Below are 16,936 nucleotides of genomic sequence, written 5' to 3'. Positions count from 1 at the left end.
GGTGTGTGAGGGGTGGGGGAATGGGGTGTGTGAGGGGTGGGGGAATGGGGTGTGTGAGGGGTGGGGGAATGGGGTGTGTGAGGGGTGGGGGAATGGGGTGTGGGGTGGGGGAATGGGGTGTGTGAGCGGTGGGGGAATGGGGTGTGTGAGGGGTGGGGGAATGGGGTGTGTGAGGGGTGGGGGGAATGGGGTGTGTGAGGGGTGGGGGGAATGGAGTGTGTGAGGGGTGGGGGAATGGAGTGTGTGAGGGGTGGGGGAATGGGGTGTGTGAGGGGTGGGGGAATGGGGTGTGTGAGGGGTGGGGGAATGGGGTGTGTGAGGGGTGGGGGAATGGGGTGTGAGAGGGGTGGGGGAATGGGGTGTGTGAGGGGTGGGGGAATGGGTTGTGTGAGGGGTGGGGGAATGGGATGTGTGAGGGGTGGGGGAATGGGATGTGTGAGGGGTGGGGGAATGGGATGTGTGAGGGGTGGGGGAATGGGGTGTGTGAGGGGTGGGGGAATGGGATGTGTGAGGGGTGGGGGAATGGGGTGTGTGAGGGGTGGGGGAATGGGTTGTGTGAGGGGTGGGGGAATGGGGTGTGTGAGGGGTGGGGGAATGGGGTGTGTGAGGGGTGGGGGAATGGGGTATGTGAGGGGTGGGGAAATGGGGTGTGTGAGGGGTGGGGGGAATGGGGTGTGTGAGGGGTGGGGGAATGGGGTGTGTGAGGGGTGGGGGAATGGGGTGTGTGAGGGGTGGGGGAATGGGGTGTGTGAGGGGTGGGGGATTGGGGTGTGTGAGGGGTGTGGGAATGGGGTGTGGGAATGGGGTGTGGGAGTGGGGTGTGGGAGGGGTGGGGGAATGGGGTGTGTGAGGGTGGGGGAATGGGGTGTGTGAGGGTGGGGGAGGGTGTGTGAGGGGTGGGGGAATGGGGTGTGTGAGGAGTGGGGGAATGGGGTGTGTGAGGGGTGGGGGAATGGGGTGTGTGAGGGGTGGGGGAATGGGGTGTGTGAGGGGTGGGGGAATGGGGTGTGTGAGGGGTGGGGGAATGGGGTGTGTGAGGGGTGGGGGAATGGGGTGTGAGAATGGGGTGTGTGAGGGGTGGGGGAGTGGGGTGTGTGAGGGGTGGGGGAATGGGGTGTGTGAGGGGTGGGGGAATGGGGTGTGTGAGGGGTGGGGGAATGGGGTGTGTGAGGGGTGGGGGCATGGGGTGTGTGAGGGGTGGGGGAATGGGGTGTGTGAGGGGTGGGGGAATGGGGTGTGTGAGGGGTGGGGGAATGGGGTGTGTGAGGGGTGGGGGAATGGGGTGTGTGAGGGGTGGGGGAATGGGGTGTGTGAGGGGTGGGGGAATGGGGTGTGTGGGGGTGGGGGAATGGGGTGTGTGAGGGGTGGGGGGATGGGGTGGGGGGGGGGGATGAGGGTGTGAGGGGGATGAGGGTGGGGGGATGGGTGTGTGAGGGGCGGGGGGATGGGGTGTGAGGGATGAGGGTGGCGGGATGGGTGTGTGAGGGGCGGGGGGATGGGGTGTGAGATAGGGGGTGGGCTTCAGCATCCAGACCCCGTCTTGTGGCGGAAATAAAGCTCAATACAGGGCGCCTCCACCTCTCGTTTGAATGAAACTTCTGACTCAGATTGCACAGCCAACCCTGCCCGGGACACAGGACGCGGCCTGCGATGAATGGGCGGGTCTGGTGGCCAGTGGGCGGGGTCTGTAGTAAGGGGGCGTGGTATGGTAACTAGGGCGGGGTCAGATGGGCGGGGCAGGGTCTGGTGACCAGGGGGCGAGGTCTGGCAGGCCACGGGGTTGGACCTGGTAGCCAGTGACGGGGTCTGGTAGCCAAGGGGCGCTGCCCGGTAGGCAGGGGGCGGGGTCTTGTAGCCAGAGGCGGGGTCTAGCAGGCAGTGGGCGGGGTCTGGGGACCAGGGGCGGTCTGTTGCTGGGGGCGGTGGCTGGCAGGCAGTGGGCGGGGTCTGGTGAGCAGTGGGCGGGGTTTGGGGGAACAGGGGGCGGGGTCCGGCAGGCAGAGGGCGGGGTCTTGTAGCCAGGGTCGGGGTCTGGTGACAATGTTCCCACCCTCTCCAAAAACGCCTCTATATTGAGCTCGATTATTGGCTAGAAATTGAGATGGACGGAGTTAGTGTCGAACCCGCTGATTGGACAGAAAATGTAATTAGCTGGTCTTCGTGAAGGGCACAAGGAAAATGGCGGCGTGGAGGAATCTTTACCGTGGTGGGAAGGTAGGAGGGAAACAGGATTGATTCGGGGCGGCGGTCAGCGGGGGTTTTGTCCGGGCAGTAACTCTGAGTTGTCTTTGTTTATGCAGAATGTTTTCGGTGTGGTGTCACGGAGGGAGTTCCATCGAACGGTCCCTGCTGCTGTCAAGGTAAAACAGGGTCACCTTCGGTCACTGCCTTTCCACAGGCGGGTTCTGCCACTACTGCTGCTCTTTAGTTAGGAATTGTAGGATATCTTTATTCAATATAAACATTCGCATGTTTACAGACACTGCCATCAATCTGGGCATTCGGAACTCTTGCCCTCCGCCGGAAAATTGGAATCGGAAGCAATTTGTTGTAGTATTGTGGTTGTCCTTCTGCTTTTTGCAACCCAATTCTGTCCTGATGGAAAAGTAGTCACATAACTGCTACGATAACTCTCGGGCAGGCTTGTTGCTGCTTTAGCTTTTGCACCGAATTTTAATTATAATCTAGGCCTCCACAAAAGCCACGTCTGAGACCGGCGTCGGCGGAAGTCTGCAAACATCACCAAGGACGTTATTTTGGCAAGGTATCAGAAAGCGGTTGTCTTTTTCTAGGACTCGGTGTGGATAACAGCTGTCAAAATGGATATACAATTGGCTTGATGGTCGTAAGCAGAGGATAAAGGTGGAAGGATGCTTGTCGGACTGGAGACCTGTGACTAGTGGTGTGCTGGGCCCATTGTGAAAATGAAAATTGCTTATTGTCACAAGTAGGCTTCAAATGAAGTTACTGTGAAAAGCCCCTAGTTGCCACATTCTAGCGCCTGTTTGGGGAGGCTAGTCCGGGAATTGAACCGTGCTGCTGGCCTGCCTTGGTCTGCTTTCAAAGCCAGCAATTTAGCCCTGTACTAAACCAGCCCCGTAGCCATTGTTGTTTGTTGGGGGTAGCATGGTGGTTAGCATAAATGCGTCACAGCTCCAGGGTCCCAGGTTCGATTCCCGGCTTGGGTCACTGTGCGGAGTCTGCACGTCCTCCCCCATGTGTGCGTGGGTTTCCTCTGGGTGCTCCGGTTTCCTCCCACAGTCCAAAGATGTGCGGGTTAGGTGGATTGGCCATGCTAAATTGCCCGTAGTGTCCTAAAAAGTAAGGTTAAGGGGGGGGTTGTTGGGTTACGGGTATAGGGTGGATACGTGGGTTTGAGTAGGGTGATCATTGCTCGGCACAACATCGAGGGCGGAAGGGCCTGTTCTGTGCTGTACTGTTCTATGTTCTATGTTATCTTTGTCAATGATTTGGATGAGAATGTACAAGGCATGATCAGTAAGTTTGCAGATGACACTAAAATAGGTGGTATGGTAGACAGTGAGTAAGGTTATCAAAAATTGCAGCAGTATCTTGATCAGCTGGGAGTGGGCTGAGAAATGGCAAATGTTAATTGTGAGGTGCTGCATTTTGGAAAGTCAAATCAAGGTATGACTTTCACGGTGAACGGAAGGACCTTGGGGAGCACGGTTCTGTAAAGGTGGAGTCACAGGTAGATAGGGTAGTGAAGAAGGCTTTTGGCATGCTGGCCTTCATCAGTCAGGGAATTGTGTATAGAAGTTGGGAAGTTATGTTGCAGTTGTGTAGGGCATTGGTGAGGCTGCACCTGGAGTATTGTGTTCAGTTTTGGTCCCTTTGCTGTAGGAAAGATGTTATTAAACTGGAGAGAGTGCAGAAGAGATTTACAAGGATGTTGGATGTTGCCAGGACTCGAGGGACTGAATTATAGGGAGAGATTGGACAGGCTAGGACTTTTTTTTTAAGGAGCGTAGAAAACTGAGGGGGTTCTTATAGAGATGTATAAGATCACGAGAGGCATGGATAGGGTGAATGCACTCAGTCTTTTTCCAAGGGTTGGGGAATCGAGAAGTAGGGGAATCGAGAAGTAGGGGGCATTGTTTTTTTAAAATTAAATTTAGTACCCAATTACTTTTTTCCAATTAATGGGTAATTTTAGAGTGGCCAATCCACCTAACCTGCACCTTTTTGTTGTGGGGGTGAAACCCACGCAGACACTGGGAGAATGTGGAAACTCCATACAGACAGCGACCCGGGGTCGTGGTTTAAGCCAGGTTCTTGGCACCAACCACTGTGCCACCTTGAGGGCATAGGTTTAAGTTAAGAGGGGAAAGAATTAATGGGAACCTGAAGAGCAACATTTTAACATATTTACATTTTATGTATGTTGAATGAGCTGCCGGAGGAAGTGGTTGAGGCAGGGACATTGACAACATTTAAAAGGCATTTGAACAGGTACATGGATAGGAAAGGTTTAGAGGGGAATGGGCCAAATGCAGGCAAATGGGGTTAGCTTAGATGGGCTTTTTGGTTGGCATGGACCAATTTGGGCTGAAGGGCCTGTCTCCGTGCTGTAGATTCTCCCATTTGAGGATAATTTAAAACCATTTCCCTTCCAGTAATGTTGCAATTTTTCATGTAATCGAAGTAACTTTATGTTGACTGTTAGTGGAGTCCATGTTTTAAAAACTGCTAATTATAAAAATAATTATTTAAAAAATAACGAATTGAGAAGTTTGCCTTGGTGTGAAGTATATACTGCCACTCTAAATTTTGCGAAGCCTCCTTCATGTCGGAGTCAATAGCATTTTTGGTGTGGGATTTAGCACATAGATATAGACAGTTTGTCCCAGGTGTCTGTGCCAATTTGATTTCCCTGCACTCTTCCTATATGTTTTTTTTTTGCAATTGTTTGCTTTCAATTCCAATTTTCCAGGGATGGGCAGGAGTTCAAAAATGCAGAGATTTAATGGCAGCATCTAAAACAATGAATCTTCTTGTGTCATTTCTAGCCTGAAGAGAGAATTTGCATTTGTCCAGTGCTGTTGGTCTGTATTTCAGTCTGCAAAGTTCCATAAAACTGTTTTACCCATGAGAGAGGCAGATTTTTGATGTACTGTTCAAATAAACACTTGTATTTGGGAAGGTGTGGGAGGGACTAAACATGGAAAGGGAAGAGTAGCTAGCTAAAAAGCACGATCACTTTTAAGTACTTGATCCAAAATTTGAACAAATATGAGATGTACCAAGGGATATGTTTCCTCGACCTGACACCAGACAGATGAAAAGCAGTTTTCTTTTCCTATCCTGTGTTGCTGTATTTTTAGACTCCTTGGGTACTCTGTCCATTGATGACTAAACAAGTTCAAAATTCTACTTTCTTGTGACCAGAAAGAATCATTTTTCATCCCGTTCTAGCTGACCTATCGAGATGCTCTGACCCAGGCCATGGACGAAGAGATTGAAAGAGATGAAACTGTGTTTCTTCTGGGAGAAGAGGTCGCACAGTATGATGGTGCATACAAGGTGAGACCTAGACCATAGGCATAGGAGCAGAAGTAGGTCATTCGTCTCTTCGAGTCTGCTCCGCCATTCAATGTGATCATGACTGATCTGATATAATCCAAACTCCACATTCCCGCCTTAACCCTTGATTCCCTTAACTGATTAAAAATCTGTCTTGCTCCGCTTCGTCCGAGTCTCTAAAGACCTCTGCAGAAAAGAATTCTGCTGCTTCACCACCCTCTGAGCAGAGAGATTTTTCCTCTTCATGTCCTAAATGGGCGGCCCCTTATGCCCTCTGGTCATAGACTTTCCCACAAAAGGAAACAATCTCTCAGCATTCAGTCTTGTCAAGTCCCCAGTGAATCCTATAAGTCTCGATAAGGTCATCTCCCATTCTTCTGAACTCCAATGAGTGGAGGCCCAATTTACTCCACCTCTCCTCATAAGGAAATCGCTCTATATCCAGGACTGCCTCCAATGCCACTATATCTTTCAGTAGATAAGGGGACCAAACCTGTTCACGGTATTCCAAATGCGGTCTAACTAGTGCTTTGTATAGTTTTTGCATGACCTTTTATTATTTTTATACTCCATTCCATTTGCCTTCTCAATTATCTGCTGAACTTGCATGCTAGCTTTTTATGATTTATGCATGAGGACCCCCAAATCCCTCTTGTGCTGCAGATTTCTGCAACCTTTTTCCATTTAAATAACATTCGGTTCCTTTATTCGTCTCAACCAAAGTGCATCACTTCACATTTTCCTCCATTATATTCCATCTGCCACGTTTTGCCCACTCAACTTGTCTATATCCTCCTGTCGACTGCATCATCCTCTCCTGTTGCCGTGGGTGATGAATCCATAGCTCTTCAAAACTTTAGCATTGAAATTAGCTGTACATATTCATGGTTTTGTTTTATTGCAGGTGAGCCGTGGATTGTGGAAGAAATGGGGAGACAAGAGAATCATAGACACTCCTATTTCAGAGGTATGTTTCATTAGGCAACACTCCATGTTTAATTTGTGATTCATAACTTCAAATGTTAAAATCACTTTGCCTTTCTTTCAGATAGGTTTTGCAGGAATTGCAGTTGGTGCTGCCATGGTATGTACTTTGGATTTCTTTGTGTAACTTGCTATGTCAAGTGTATGGAATTGTTAAATGGAACAGTGAATGTTCTTCTTAAACAGATTTGTTTACCATTAAAATGATAACAGATGCATTCATTCTCGCACAGCAAGAACATTATTAGAGCTTCATCATTATGATAAAGGAAAAAATTATAAATTGATCATCAATAAAATAATGCTGTAAACATAAAAGATTGTAACATTACCAGGCATGTTAGAGTACAAGATTTAAAATTCAAAATATTGCATATTCCGTAGATGTCAAAACTGTGGGAAAATAAGGTCAGATTCTTAATAATTCTTCACTAACTTCTTAGGCTGGCTTGAGGCCCATCTGTGAATTCATGACCTTCAATTTCTCACTGCAAGCCATTGACCAAGTTATAAATTCTGCTGCCAAAACATGCTACATGTCGGCAGGTGCAGTTCCTGTTCCTATTGTCTTCAGAGGTCCAAATGGTTCTTCAGCTGGCGTGGCAGCTCAGCATTCCCAGTGCTTCGCAGCATGGTATAGCCACTGTCCTGGGCTAAAAGTGCTTAGTCCTTGGAGTGCTGAAGATGCTAAAGGGTTGCTGAAATCTGCTATCCGAGATGATAACCCCGGTAAGTTTCAAATAAAAATATATTTTAAAAGCAGGTAGTTTTTCAGATATGTTGTTGACATAGATTAAATTACCTGCAATTGCCATTCTGTTGGTCAATGAACAGACTCTACTTCTAATATGGCACTATCCGATCTGATTTATTGCCTTTTATTTCTTTTTTTTAAATGGAAATATTAGATGCAAATATTTTGAATGTTAAAAGAGAAATTCAAAATGGGGGTAGAAATTTTTATCTGATCTCCACTAACTAACCTGTCAGAGCCCACCTAGATTTGTTATCCTCTACAGTCCTGTTGATTAGACCAAGGTTGGACACTTTCTGATCAATACTGACTTAATACGCAGCAGTAGTCACTGTTATTTTACTCCACTTGAGGCCTGTAAGTAGTTCATGGATGTGCTTCATTTTTTTTTCAACCAAGAGACCCAGTAGCTTTATAATTTGATTTTCTCTCAAACTTGTTTTAATTTCTTGCTCCCCTCCCCTTTGGAATTTGATAAATATGATTTTTAACCTGTAACCATGTTGCAAAACAGTTTAAGGTGCACCTTTTTATTTTGTACATGTAAATAAATCACAATATCCATTAATCCTGCAGTTATTGTTTTGGAAAATGAACTGATGTATGGTGTGCCTTTTGAAGTCTCTGAGGAAGTCCAGTCAAAGGACTTTGTAATCCCAATAGGAAAAGCCAAAGTAGAAAAAGAAGGTAAGAAATTGATAAAAAGCATCTCTTTGAATGTTAACATTAATATAAACTTGCTTTTATATTTCCATTCTAAATCAGTTTGTATTCTAACAATGAAAGCTTTCTCTCGCTGCAGGATAGAATCCTGTTCTTTCCTTCAGCCATCACATCTATACTCTGATATACTTTCAAAATGCTTCTGGCTTAATACCGCTCTTCCCCACCGTCAAAATAATTCTCCCTCCATGTCTTCAGTCATCTCTGACTTCATGGTTTAGTAGATGTTTATATTTTGGAGGTGATTATTTCTGGGACAATTAACCTTTCACTGTAGAAAATGAGATAAATGCAATTAATAGCAGCTTGGGGTGTATTACACTAAAAAGGTTGGGCCCAAGTTGACTTAAGGAGTTAACAGCTAGAAAGTTAAGAGCCATAAAACAGCAGATGGGCTGACTTGGCTGGGGATGAGGTGTCTACACTGCTTGCAAAGAAGTGCAGTCCAAAAAGTGGTTTTGGAAGTTAGAGCTAACACAGCCTTTCAGGGTTCACTGAATGCTTTGTCATGGAATTGGGTGGAGCTTAAGTTTCTCTGGTTTCCATTTATCTGTGTTTCCTGGGAGAGTGAATGTTCTCCAGCAGGGCAAGAGGTTAGATGCTGAAAAGGTGCTGCTGTTAACAGGCTCCCAATAGTTAAGGTTCAGAGAAGACCTGAGCAGGTGGCAAAAGGTCCCTGGGTCCATGCTGGAGGCGGTTAGGGTTCAGCAGAAGCCATTTATAGTTCAGTTCAGCCTAGAGACTGAGTTGAAAAAACCTTGGGGGCAGTGCCAGCTTAGTGAAGCTAGCAGCCTGCAAAATAACTGGAATTGTGTTGGTAAATGGAGGTGACTGCGGCTTTGTAAATCACACGGAATGCAGACTCTGAACAGATGAACCATCAGAGTTGTGCAGTCACTGATACAGTCCAGACTTTCTAGGGACTTGAAGGGATCACTCTTTGAAAGCGAGTTTGAAATCCCTTGAAGACTAGCATTTCAACAAAAATTTGTGACTGGTCACTGACACTGGGTTGGTTCCTGAAAAATCTGTGGGATGTGTCTTGCCACATCTGTCATGTGTGCTGTGGTGTGTTTTGATCACAGTTCATCTATCAATTCACATTTACCACGCGTTAATTCTGAATGTTGATGTATAAGCTAATTACTGTAACTTGTTTTACTTTTATGACTTGTGTAGTAATGGTACAAAAGAAGTATTGTTTTACTTTTCTGATCATAATAACTCCTCCGAGTGGCTTCTCAACTTCTGCGTGGTGTCCATTTATATTTTTGCTTCAAGTGATAATGTATTACATCTATAATATTAGGAAGCTTATTGAATGAAAATTTTGGTCAACTATTTTCAATTTGCAAGTGCAACTTGTATAGGGCTCCTGTTAGTAGCAAAAAATAAATGATGAACACCAGCTGGAGAAATAAAGGGGAAGATTTGAGGAGGCTCAAAGTAGGAAGAGAATTATTAGAGGATTGCAAGGATGGGAATGGACTGGCTGGATGGTTAACTACCACAGCAGAGGAGATGAGAAATCTGATATTAAAAGAAGTGGAAAGTATATGCAAGGATGTATGATGGGTTGGGGGGGGGTGGGGGGGGGGGCGTGTGGAGAGAGATTCCTAGGAGTGTAAGATGGGGGAGTTCATGGAATAAACATTGTTTTGTTTTAAAAACCACGTGTCCATAATTGTAATACTACACCTGGGGAACAAGCCGCGTGCTTCAAAAGCAACAATCCATTAAAGGTGGGGGTTGGTTGAACCCCATGATACATTTTGGGGTTCTGAAAACACCTCTCCCATAACATAATGACTAGGTTAAAGCCAATCTGTTCTGTAAGTGCCCATGGTGCAAGAGGAATGATCTGGACTTGACCAATGTCACAATTTGCAGTTACCAAATTGTTAGTATAACTAACACTGATCACGATGCAAGAAAAACATTTGCAAACTTGTGTGTTGTTGCAGTAGTAATCCTGCTCAGTACGAGAGGAACTGCAGGTTGACATTTGGCGATGTGTTTGGTTGAGGAGCCAGAGGTGGCACTTGTGGGATTATGACTGAAAGTCTCTAAGATGGAAACCTCCCTAAAAGGGAATTTCGATAGGTAAATATGAGGTGAATCACTTCGCTAGAAAAAGTAGAAACGCCATCTACTACACCGTAGAAAATAAGAAACTAGAAGAGTAAAAATTTAAAAATGAGCAAAAACAAATGTGGGTCCATTACAAATGGAGACATGATAATTTATAATGAGAAACAATGGAATGGTAGAGGCACTAAACAACTAAATCTGTCTGCTTAGAGGAAACCTCCCAGAAATAATGGAGAATCAATGGACTAGTGTAAATGAGGAAGTACAAGATATTAATACGAGTTTTAAAAAAAATAGTACTAAAGAAATTAATGGAGCTTAAAGGTAACTGAATCCCTCGACTTGATCATCTACGTCCCAGAATGTTGAAAGAGGTAGCTGCTGAGATAGCAGATGTATTAGTGATCATCTTTCAATGCTAGAGTCTGTAATAAAGGCTGTGATAACAGGATACTTGAAAAATAATTGTAGGATTGAGCAGAGTCGATATGAATTTATAAAAGGGAAATAATGTTTAACCTGTGAGTTTTTGAGATTGTAACTAGCAAAATCGGTAAGGAGGAACCAATGGATATGATATGTTTAGATTTTCAGAGGTTTTGAGAAGGTCCCACATAAGAGGTTAATAAGCAAAATTTAGAGCATGTGGGGTTGAGAGAGATATAGAGTGAGAGCTGATTAATGGATAGAAAACGAGTAGGAATAAATCAGGCATTTTCAGGTTGGCATACTGTGACTAGTAGGGGACTCCAACAATTTAGTGTTTGGGCCCCAGCTATTCACAATCTATATCAATGATTTGGATGTGGGGATTAAATGTAATATTTCTAAGTTTTTAGTTGTTAGTACAGAATTTGAGTGTTGAAGCTTTTCAGCCTGCATGCGTCAGGATAATCACAAGAATATCATTGTCCGGGGAAAACAACACTTTGAAGAGAGTGGATTCTGGTAGAGATGTTGTCATGGAGAATGCACCAGTTAATGGTGACTGGCAGTTAACTGCCAAGGCTAGTTTGACAATTTAAACCAGGCAGCTTGAATCTGGTCAAGGCATTGTCCTGAGGAATGAATCAGCAAATGGCTGTCACTTGCTTTGTTTGGCTGAAACTGGTGCAATGTGTGTGCATGTTGTTTTCTGCTTGCAAAAAACAGGGCCTTGTGTGTTAATATCTGTAGCTTCCAGTAATTTCCAAGTTTGCAGATGACAAAAATAGATGGAAGTGTGAGTTGTGAGCAGGATGCAAAAATGCTTCAGGGGGTTTAGAGATGATTAATGAGGTGGGCAAAAATTTGGCAGATGGAATAATTCAATGTGGAGAAATGTGAGGTGAATCCTCTTTGGTACAGAAGTACAAAGTATTTCTTAATAAGGAGCTGGTTTAGCACGGTGGGCTAAATAGCTGGCTTGCAATGCAGAACAATGCCAGCAGTACGGGTTCAATTCCCGTACCGGCCTCCCCAAACATGCCGGAATGTGGCGACTAGGGGCTTTTCAGGGTAACTTCATTTGAAGCCTACTTGTGACAATAAGTTATTAAGTGGTGAAGGCTGGGAAGCATTGATGTTCAAAGGGACTTGGGTGTACTTGTTCGTGAGTCACTCAAAGCTAACATGCAGGTACAGCAAGCAGTTAAGAAAGTAAATGTTCTGTTGACCTTTTATTTCAAGACTTTACGTACAAAAGTAAAGATGTCTTACTGCAATTATAGAGCCTTGATGAGACTGCACCTCTTTTACCTGAGGAAAGATATACTTGTCTTAGGGGAGTACAAATAAAGGTTCACCATCCTGAGATGGAGCGATTGTCCGATGAAGAAATATTACGTAGACTGGACCTTTATTCTCTGGATTCAAACATACAAAATTCTGACAGGGCTTGACGGGGCAAATGCAGGAAGGATGTTTATTGTCTGTAGAATTGAGAGGCAGGCCATTTGGGACTGATGAGGAGGAATGGGGATTCTTTGGAATTCTATGTTCCAGAGGGCTGTGGAGGTTCAGTCATTGAGTATATTCAAGACTGAGATTGATAGATTTCTACATATTGAAAATATGAAAGGATATGGGGATAGTGCAGGAAAATGGTATTGAAAAAGAGCAGCATAGAATCCCTACAGTCAGAAGGAAGCCATTTGGCCATCAAGTCTGCACCGATCCTTTGAATGAGCACTCGCAATGTCCACTTTCCCCCATCATCCCTGTAACCCCTTAAACCTAATTGGTGCATTCCTGGAAAGGGGTAATTTATCAAGGCCAATTCACCTAACCTGCACATCTTTGAACTGTGGGAAGAAACAGGAGCACACAGGAAACCCATGCAGAAACTGGGAGATCGTGCAAATCCACGCAGTGACCCCAAGGCCGGAATTGAACTCGGGTGGTTTCGGCGGCAGTGCTAGCCACTGTGATGCCACTGCACTTGTGAGCATTATCTTATTGAATGGCAGAGCAGGCTCAAGGGGCTGAATGGCCTGCTTCTATTTCTTATGTTAATTCGGGTGATGGAATTACACTAAGTGCTGGTTGCCTTCTGGTGCCGAGTTATGTGGCTTCATGTATGAGCTTGGGTTTTTGACTGGTATCACAGCTGAGCCTGACCTTGTCCTCACTTGAATTTAGAAATTTTACTTTCCGGCAATGGTCATTGAATCATTGAGCTCTGTTATAGTGCTTCTCCTGCCACCCACATTGAGATTAATTCAGCAGAAAGCAGAAATTGCTATTTGGCATTCTGATATGCTGCATTTACTAAATAGCCCATTTAAGAGCTGGAGAATTCCATTGTTTTTGAAGCTTGTTGTGCAACGTGATATCCGCATGGTAAGGAGCTCAAAGGAAACTATGTTAAATGGACTATTGGAAGTTTAGGAGGAACCAGTGAAGAAAATTCAAAAGAACAAATTATCATAATTATAAAAGGACAAATGGTATTTGAGCTGGAGTATGCCAGATGCCTGGCAGCTTTGAGAAAATACAACAGCTAAAAAGAGTGGAAACTTTCAGCCAGATAAATTTTGACGTTTGTGTGAATGATTTCAGTGCTTATCATATTTTAAAAACGCTTACCAATATGAGCCTTCAGAGGGTTATTTTGAAATGTGAATGCAGGAAATGAATATTTCTGGTATCACTCCATTCCTATAGAAATCCTGGGGTACTCCCAACGATCCCACCTAAAGTAGAAGATTAGGACGTTGATATTTTTTATTATAACCCTCTTTAGTGGCTTGCTATTGTTAGTTTGAGAATGTTACATTCACTTTTGTCACTAATTTTAGTATGCTGGAAAAGGGATTGGTGCAACGTAGGTACACTATCGAGAAGTGGAATAATTTAGGGGATATTCATGAAGCCATCTTCTTCAATATTTTCTGCACTGTTTCCAAGCAGTAACTATAAATAGACAACAAAACAGATCATCTGAACATAATTGTCAATTGGCATTTTGAGAAAATTGGTTAATACATACCTCTTTATTCTTTTTTTCCCCTCTGCTCTTACACCATCATGCAATCTTGCCACCAAAATGAAACAGATTTCATTCCCACCAGGGAATGATGGTTCCATTTGAACATGCAGTGACGCATGGTCTCCTTTTCTGTAATTGTTTATGAATTCAAATAAACCACTTGATGGGTATTCCAATTAACTTTAGTAGTGCACTACATAACAGTACACTAGAATTATTTTTAATAAAACTCAGCAGCTTTTTATTTGCTACCTACTTATTAATGTGACTGGCATGACAACGGAATTTTTGATGAATCCATGTATCCATTGCTAAGCTCGTGCTTTGTAATTTTAGTTTCAAAGACTTCAACTTTCTCTCACCTATTTGGCTCCTGTTTATTGCACCTGATTTTGAAACTAACTTGATCTATATTGTTTTTATAGAATAATCATAGTTAATTTTACTTTTGTAGGAATGAATATTACTTTAGTTGCACACTCCAAAAGTGTAGGGCATTGCCTGGATGCAGCTGTTGCTCTTGCAAAGGAAGGCATTGATTGTGAGGTAGGTGACTGGGGGAAAAATAAGACTAGTATACAAAAACTGAAATGAAAGGAAGTATTTATAGCAAACATAAAATGTGAATGTAAATTATTAAAATATTGAATAATCATTTAAACATTTGTTTCAGCTGATTTTTTAGTACACATTCCAGTCTCTTCTGTTGATTAAATAATCAAAAGCCAAGAACAGTCTAGTTTTAAAACAAATTCCTCTGCACAGCCAATTCTTGTACATTCCTTAGGAGACAATACTCAAAGATATTTTTGTCTATTTATGTTTTGGGCATTCTATTAAATGACACATCTGTCTCTCAACTCTGGTCACAGATCTGGAGGAATAATCGTAGTACAATACTTTTCAAGGATTTGATTTTTCTTTTAAGTGCTTACTTCAAATGACCTAAATTAAATACTAACTAGTGTTGTGCAGATGGATGGGTGAACTAACTTGGAAATTATTGTGTGGCAGTGTGAAGAGTGGAGATACAAAGTAACTGGAACATCCTAATCAAATGATTACCTGTATTAATGATCAGCTCCCTCAAGTGTCTATACTGGTATCACTAGTAATTAAAATGAGGCTTGCAAATATTCAAATCCAAATTAGGATGATAAAGGGAAGAGATATTGTTCAAAGTGGTTTCACAAATATTTTGAGGAATTTGCATCAAGGTGCTAACATCTCAATAAAACTCAAGACGTTTGACTAAATAAATTAACTCAACAGGACCTGGCATACATACTTTAGGAAATGCAGATTAAAATTTGTTTGAACAGTGTTCCCATCTAAGTACAGTTTGAATTTAAATTTGCAGGTCAGCTTCATGGCTGGTAATATTCCACCAAACAGTTGTCCAAGCTATTGAGCGCATCCTATTATTAAATTAAATTTATTCCTCAGCAGCTTGCCCAGATTTATTTTATATTGAATAGCTATAATTCCATTTTTTAGAACATTGAGTCTCGAGTTTTTCACCCAAGGATGCAAGTTGCTTTGTGTAAGAGTACTTTTGAATTTCGGGTGCTAATTTTCAGAAGATAATAAGTGCCACAATTCGTGTTATTTCAGGTCATAAATATGCGTACCATCAGACCCCTGGATATTGAAACAATTGAAGCTAGTGTGATGAAGACCAATCACCTGGTAACAGTTGAGGGTGGTTGGCCCCAGTTTGGAGTAGGTGCTGAAATCTGTGCCAGAATTATGGAAGGTAAACAACTGGAAAAGTAATAATGTGCAAGATATTAGTTGTTTAACTTTTTTCACATCCGTTAATAAGTTTTAAGAGTACCCAATTTTTCTCTTTCTCTTCCCCCCCCCCTCCCTCCCAATTAAGGGGCAATTTAGCATGCAACTTACCCTGCACATCTTTTTGGGTTGTGAGGGTGTGACCCAAGCAAAGTTTATTTTTGTAGACCGTTGAAATTGTTTCAATGTTAGTGAAGACAATTTGCAACATTTAATGAATTATATGATGAAATACTTGCTTACAGTCTTGCTAAAATATAAGATTTCCTTACAGGACCTGCATTTAACTACCTAGATGCCCCAGCTGTCCGTGTCACTGGTGCTGATATCCCTATGCCTTATGCGAAGATCTTGGAAGACAACTGCGTACCTCAGATTAAAGATGTAATTTTTTCAGTCAAGAAGGTGCTCAATGTGTAAAATTGCATTTGCTGCTGTTTTTCCTACACCACGTCATTTAAATCCTTTTACTGATGGTATATATATATGCTTAATAGCTGCTGTATCATCCTACAGGAAGGGCAGAACATCCAAAATGTTTTGTAGCATAAACATTGGGGAAATTGTCCTACGGTCAAAATAATCTGTGGGAAAGCTTATTTTGAGTGGAAATTTCTCTTGTACCATAGTTAATGTAAATTACTGCTCATCAGGAGACTCAGTGCTGCAAATAATAAGAATATCTCATTTAATGCCATGTTCAATGTTTTAAAAAAAAAATAGATCATGCTTTCAGTTACTTTCCAAATCGGCTGCATGATTCTTGATGGGCAGGTCTAGCTAGGAATGCAGACAGTCTGAACCAGCATCTTGTATTTAAGCAATATTATGCCCATCAGTAAAGTGATTGTTATAAAACTTGTATATTATTTGATGCTCAGTTGATGGGTCCTGCTGAGTTTTGAAACATTCAAATTTCTGTAACTGGTCACTTGAGAGTTTTATGGAAATGTTACAGCATTAATGCTCTCAACTATTTATAAACTTTTATTTTGGTTATTTTAAAATAGATTAACCTCATGCTATGTTTTTTTTTGTATTCCAGTCTCAATTACAGTAAACTTTCCTTAAGGCATTCTTTGAAAGATTATGCCTGTTTGTGGGCTGATTTAGTTATGTGTACAACCAGTGAAACTAGTTGAATGAAATTAAAGTTTAAACAAACCCAAGTCTACTTGGAAGTGACTCTTCCTGCCTTTTAGCAACTACTACTTGACAATTCTTGCTGCCCTGTAGAGCAGGACCTAAACATAAAGGACTTGTAGTTTGACTTGAGACAAAGATAGTTCAAATCACAATCTTTACAATGCTGAAGGAGGCTATTTTGCCCACATTGTGTCTGAACTGGCACTTTGAAAGATCATTCTATGTAGTCCCATAACCATGCACACTTTCAGATAGCAATGAGTCTCTCTATCGAAACTGCCTCCACTACTCTCTCTTGGGATGTTTGTTTCTGACTCCAACCACCTTTTTGGGTGAAACAATATTTCCACAATCACTTTTTTTCCTTTTGCCATTTTTGAATCTGTGCCTTCTAGTTCTTGGTGTACTCTTCAAAGGGAACTGTTTCTCAC

The 16,936-nt window shown here is 43.1% G+C and overlaps 1 protein-coding gene across 1 annotated transcript; it reads left to right on the top strand.

Moving 5' to 3' along the window:
* The first annotated feature begins 2,034 nt into the window (after nucleotides 1–2,034).
* On the top strand, nucleotides 2,035–16,526 carry pdhb (pyruvate dehydrogenase E1 subunit beta). The gene is made up of 10 exons (XM_038810513.1): nucleotides 2,035–2,214; nucleotides 2,301–2,360; nucleotides 5,437–5,544; nucleotides 6,449–6,511; nucleotides 6,593–6,628; nucleotides 6,972–7,257; nucleotides 7,859–7,969; nucleotides 14,020–14,111; nucleotides 15,180–15,321; nucleotides 15,634–16,526. The coding sequence occupies exons 1-10, from the start codon at nucleotides 2,179–2,181 to the stop codon at nucleotides 15,777–15,779; spliced, it is 1,080 nt and encodes a 359-aa protein (XP_038666441.1). The 5' UTR covers nucleotides 2,035–2,178; the 3' UTR covers nucleotides 15,780–16,526.
* The last annotated feature ends 410 nt before the right edge of the window (nucleotides 16,527–16,936 follow it).

The sequence above is a fragment of the Scyliorhinus canicula genome, chromosome 11, assembly GCF_902713615.1.
Source record: "Scyliorhinus canicula chromosome 11, sScyCan1.1, whole genome shotgun sequence".
In the NCBI taxonomy this organism is placed as follows: Eukaryota; Metazoa; Chordata; class Chondrichthyes; order Carcharhiniformes; family Scyliorhinidae; genus Scyliorhinus; species Scyliorhinus canicula.
This window is presented reverse-complemented; position numbering and strand designations above follow the sequence as displayed.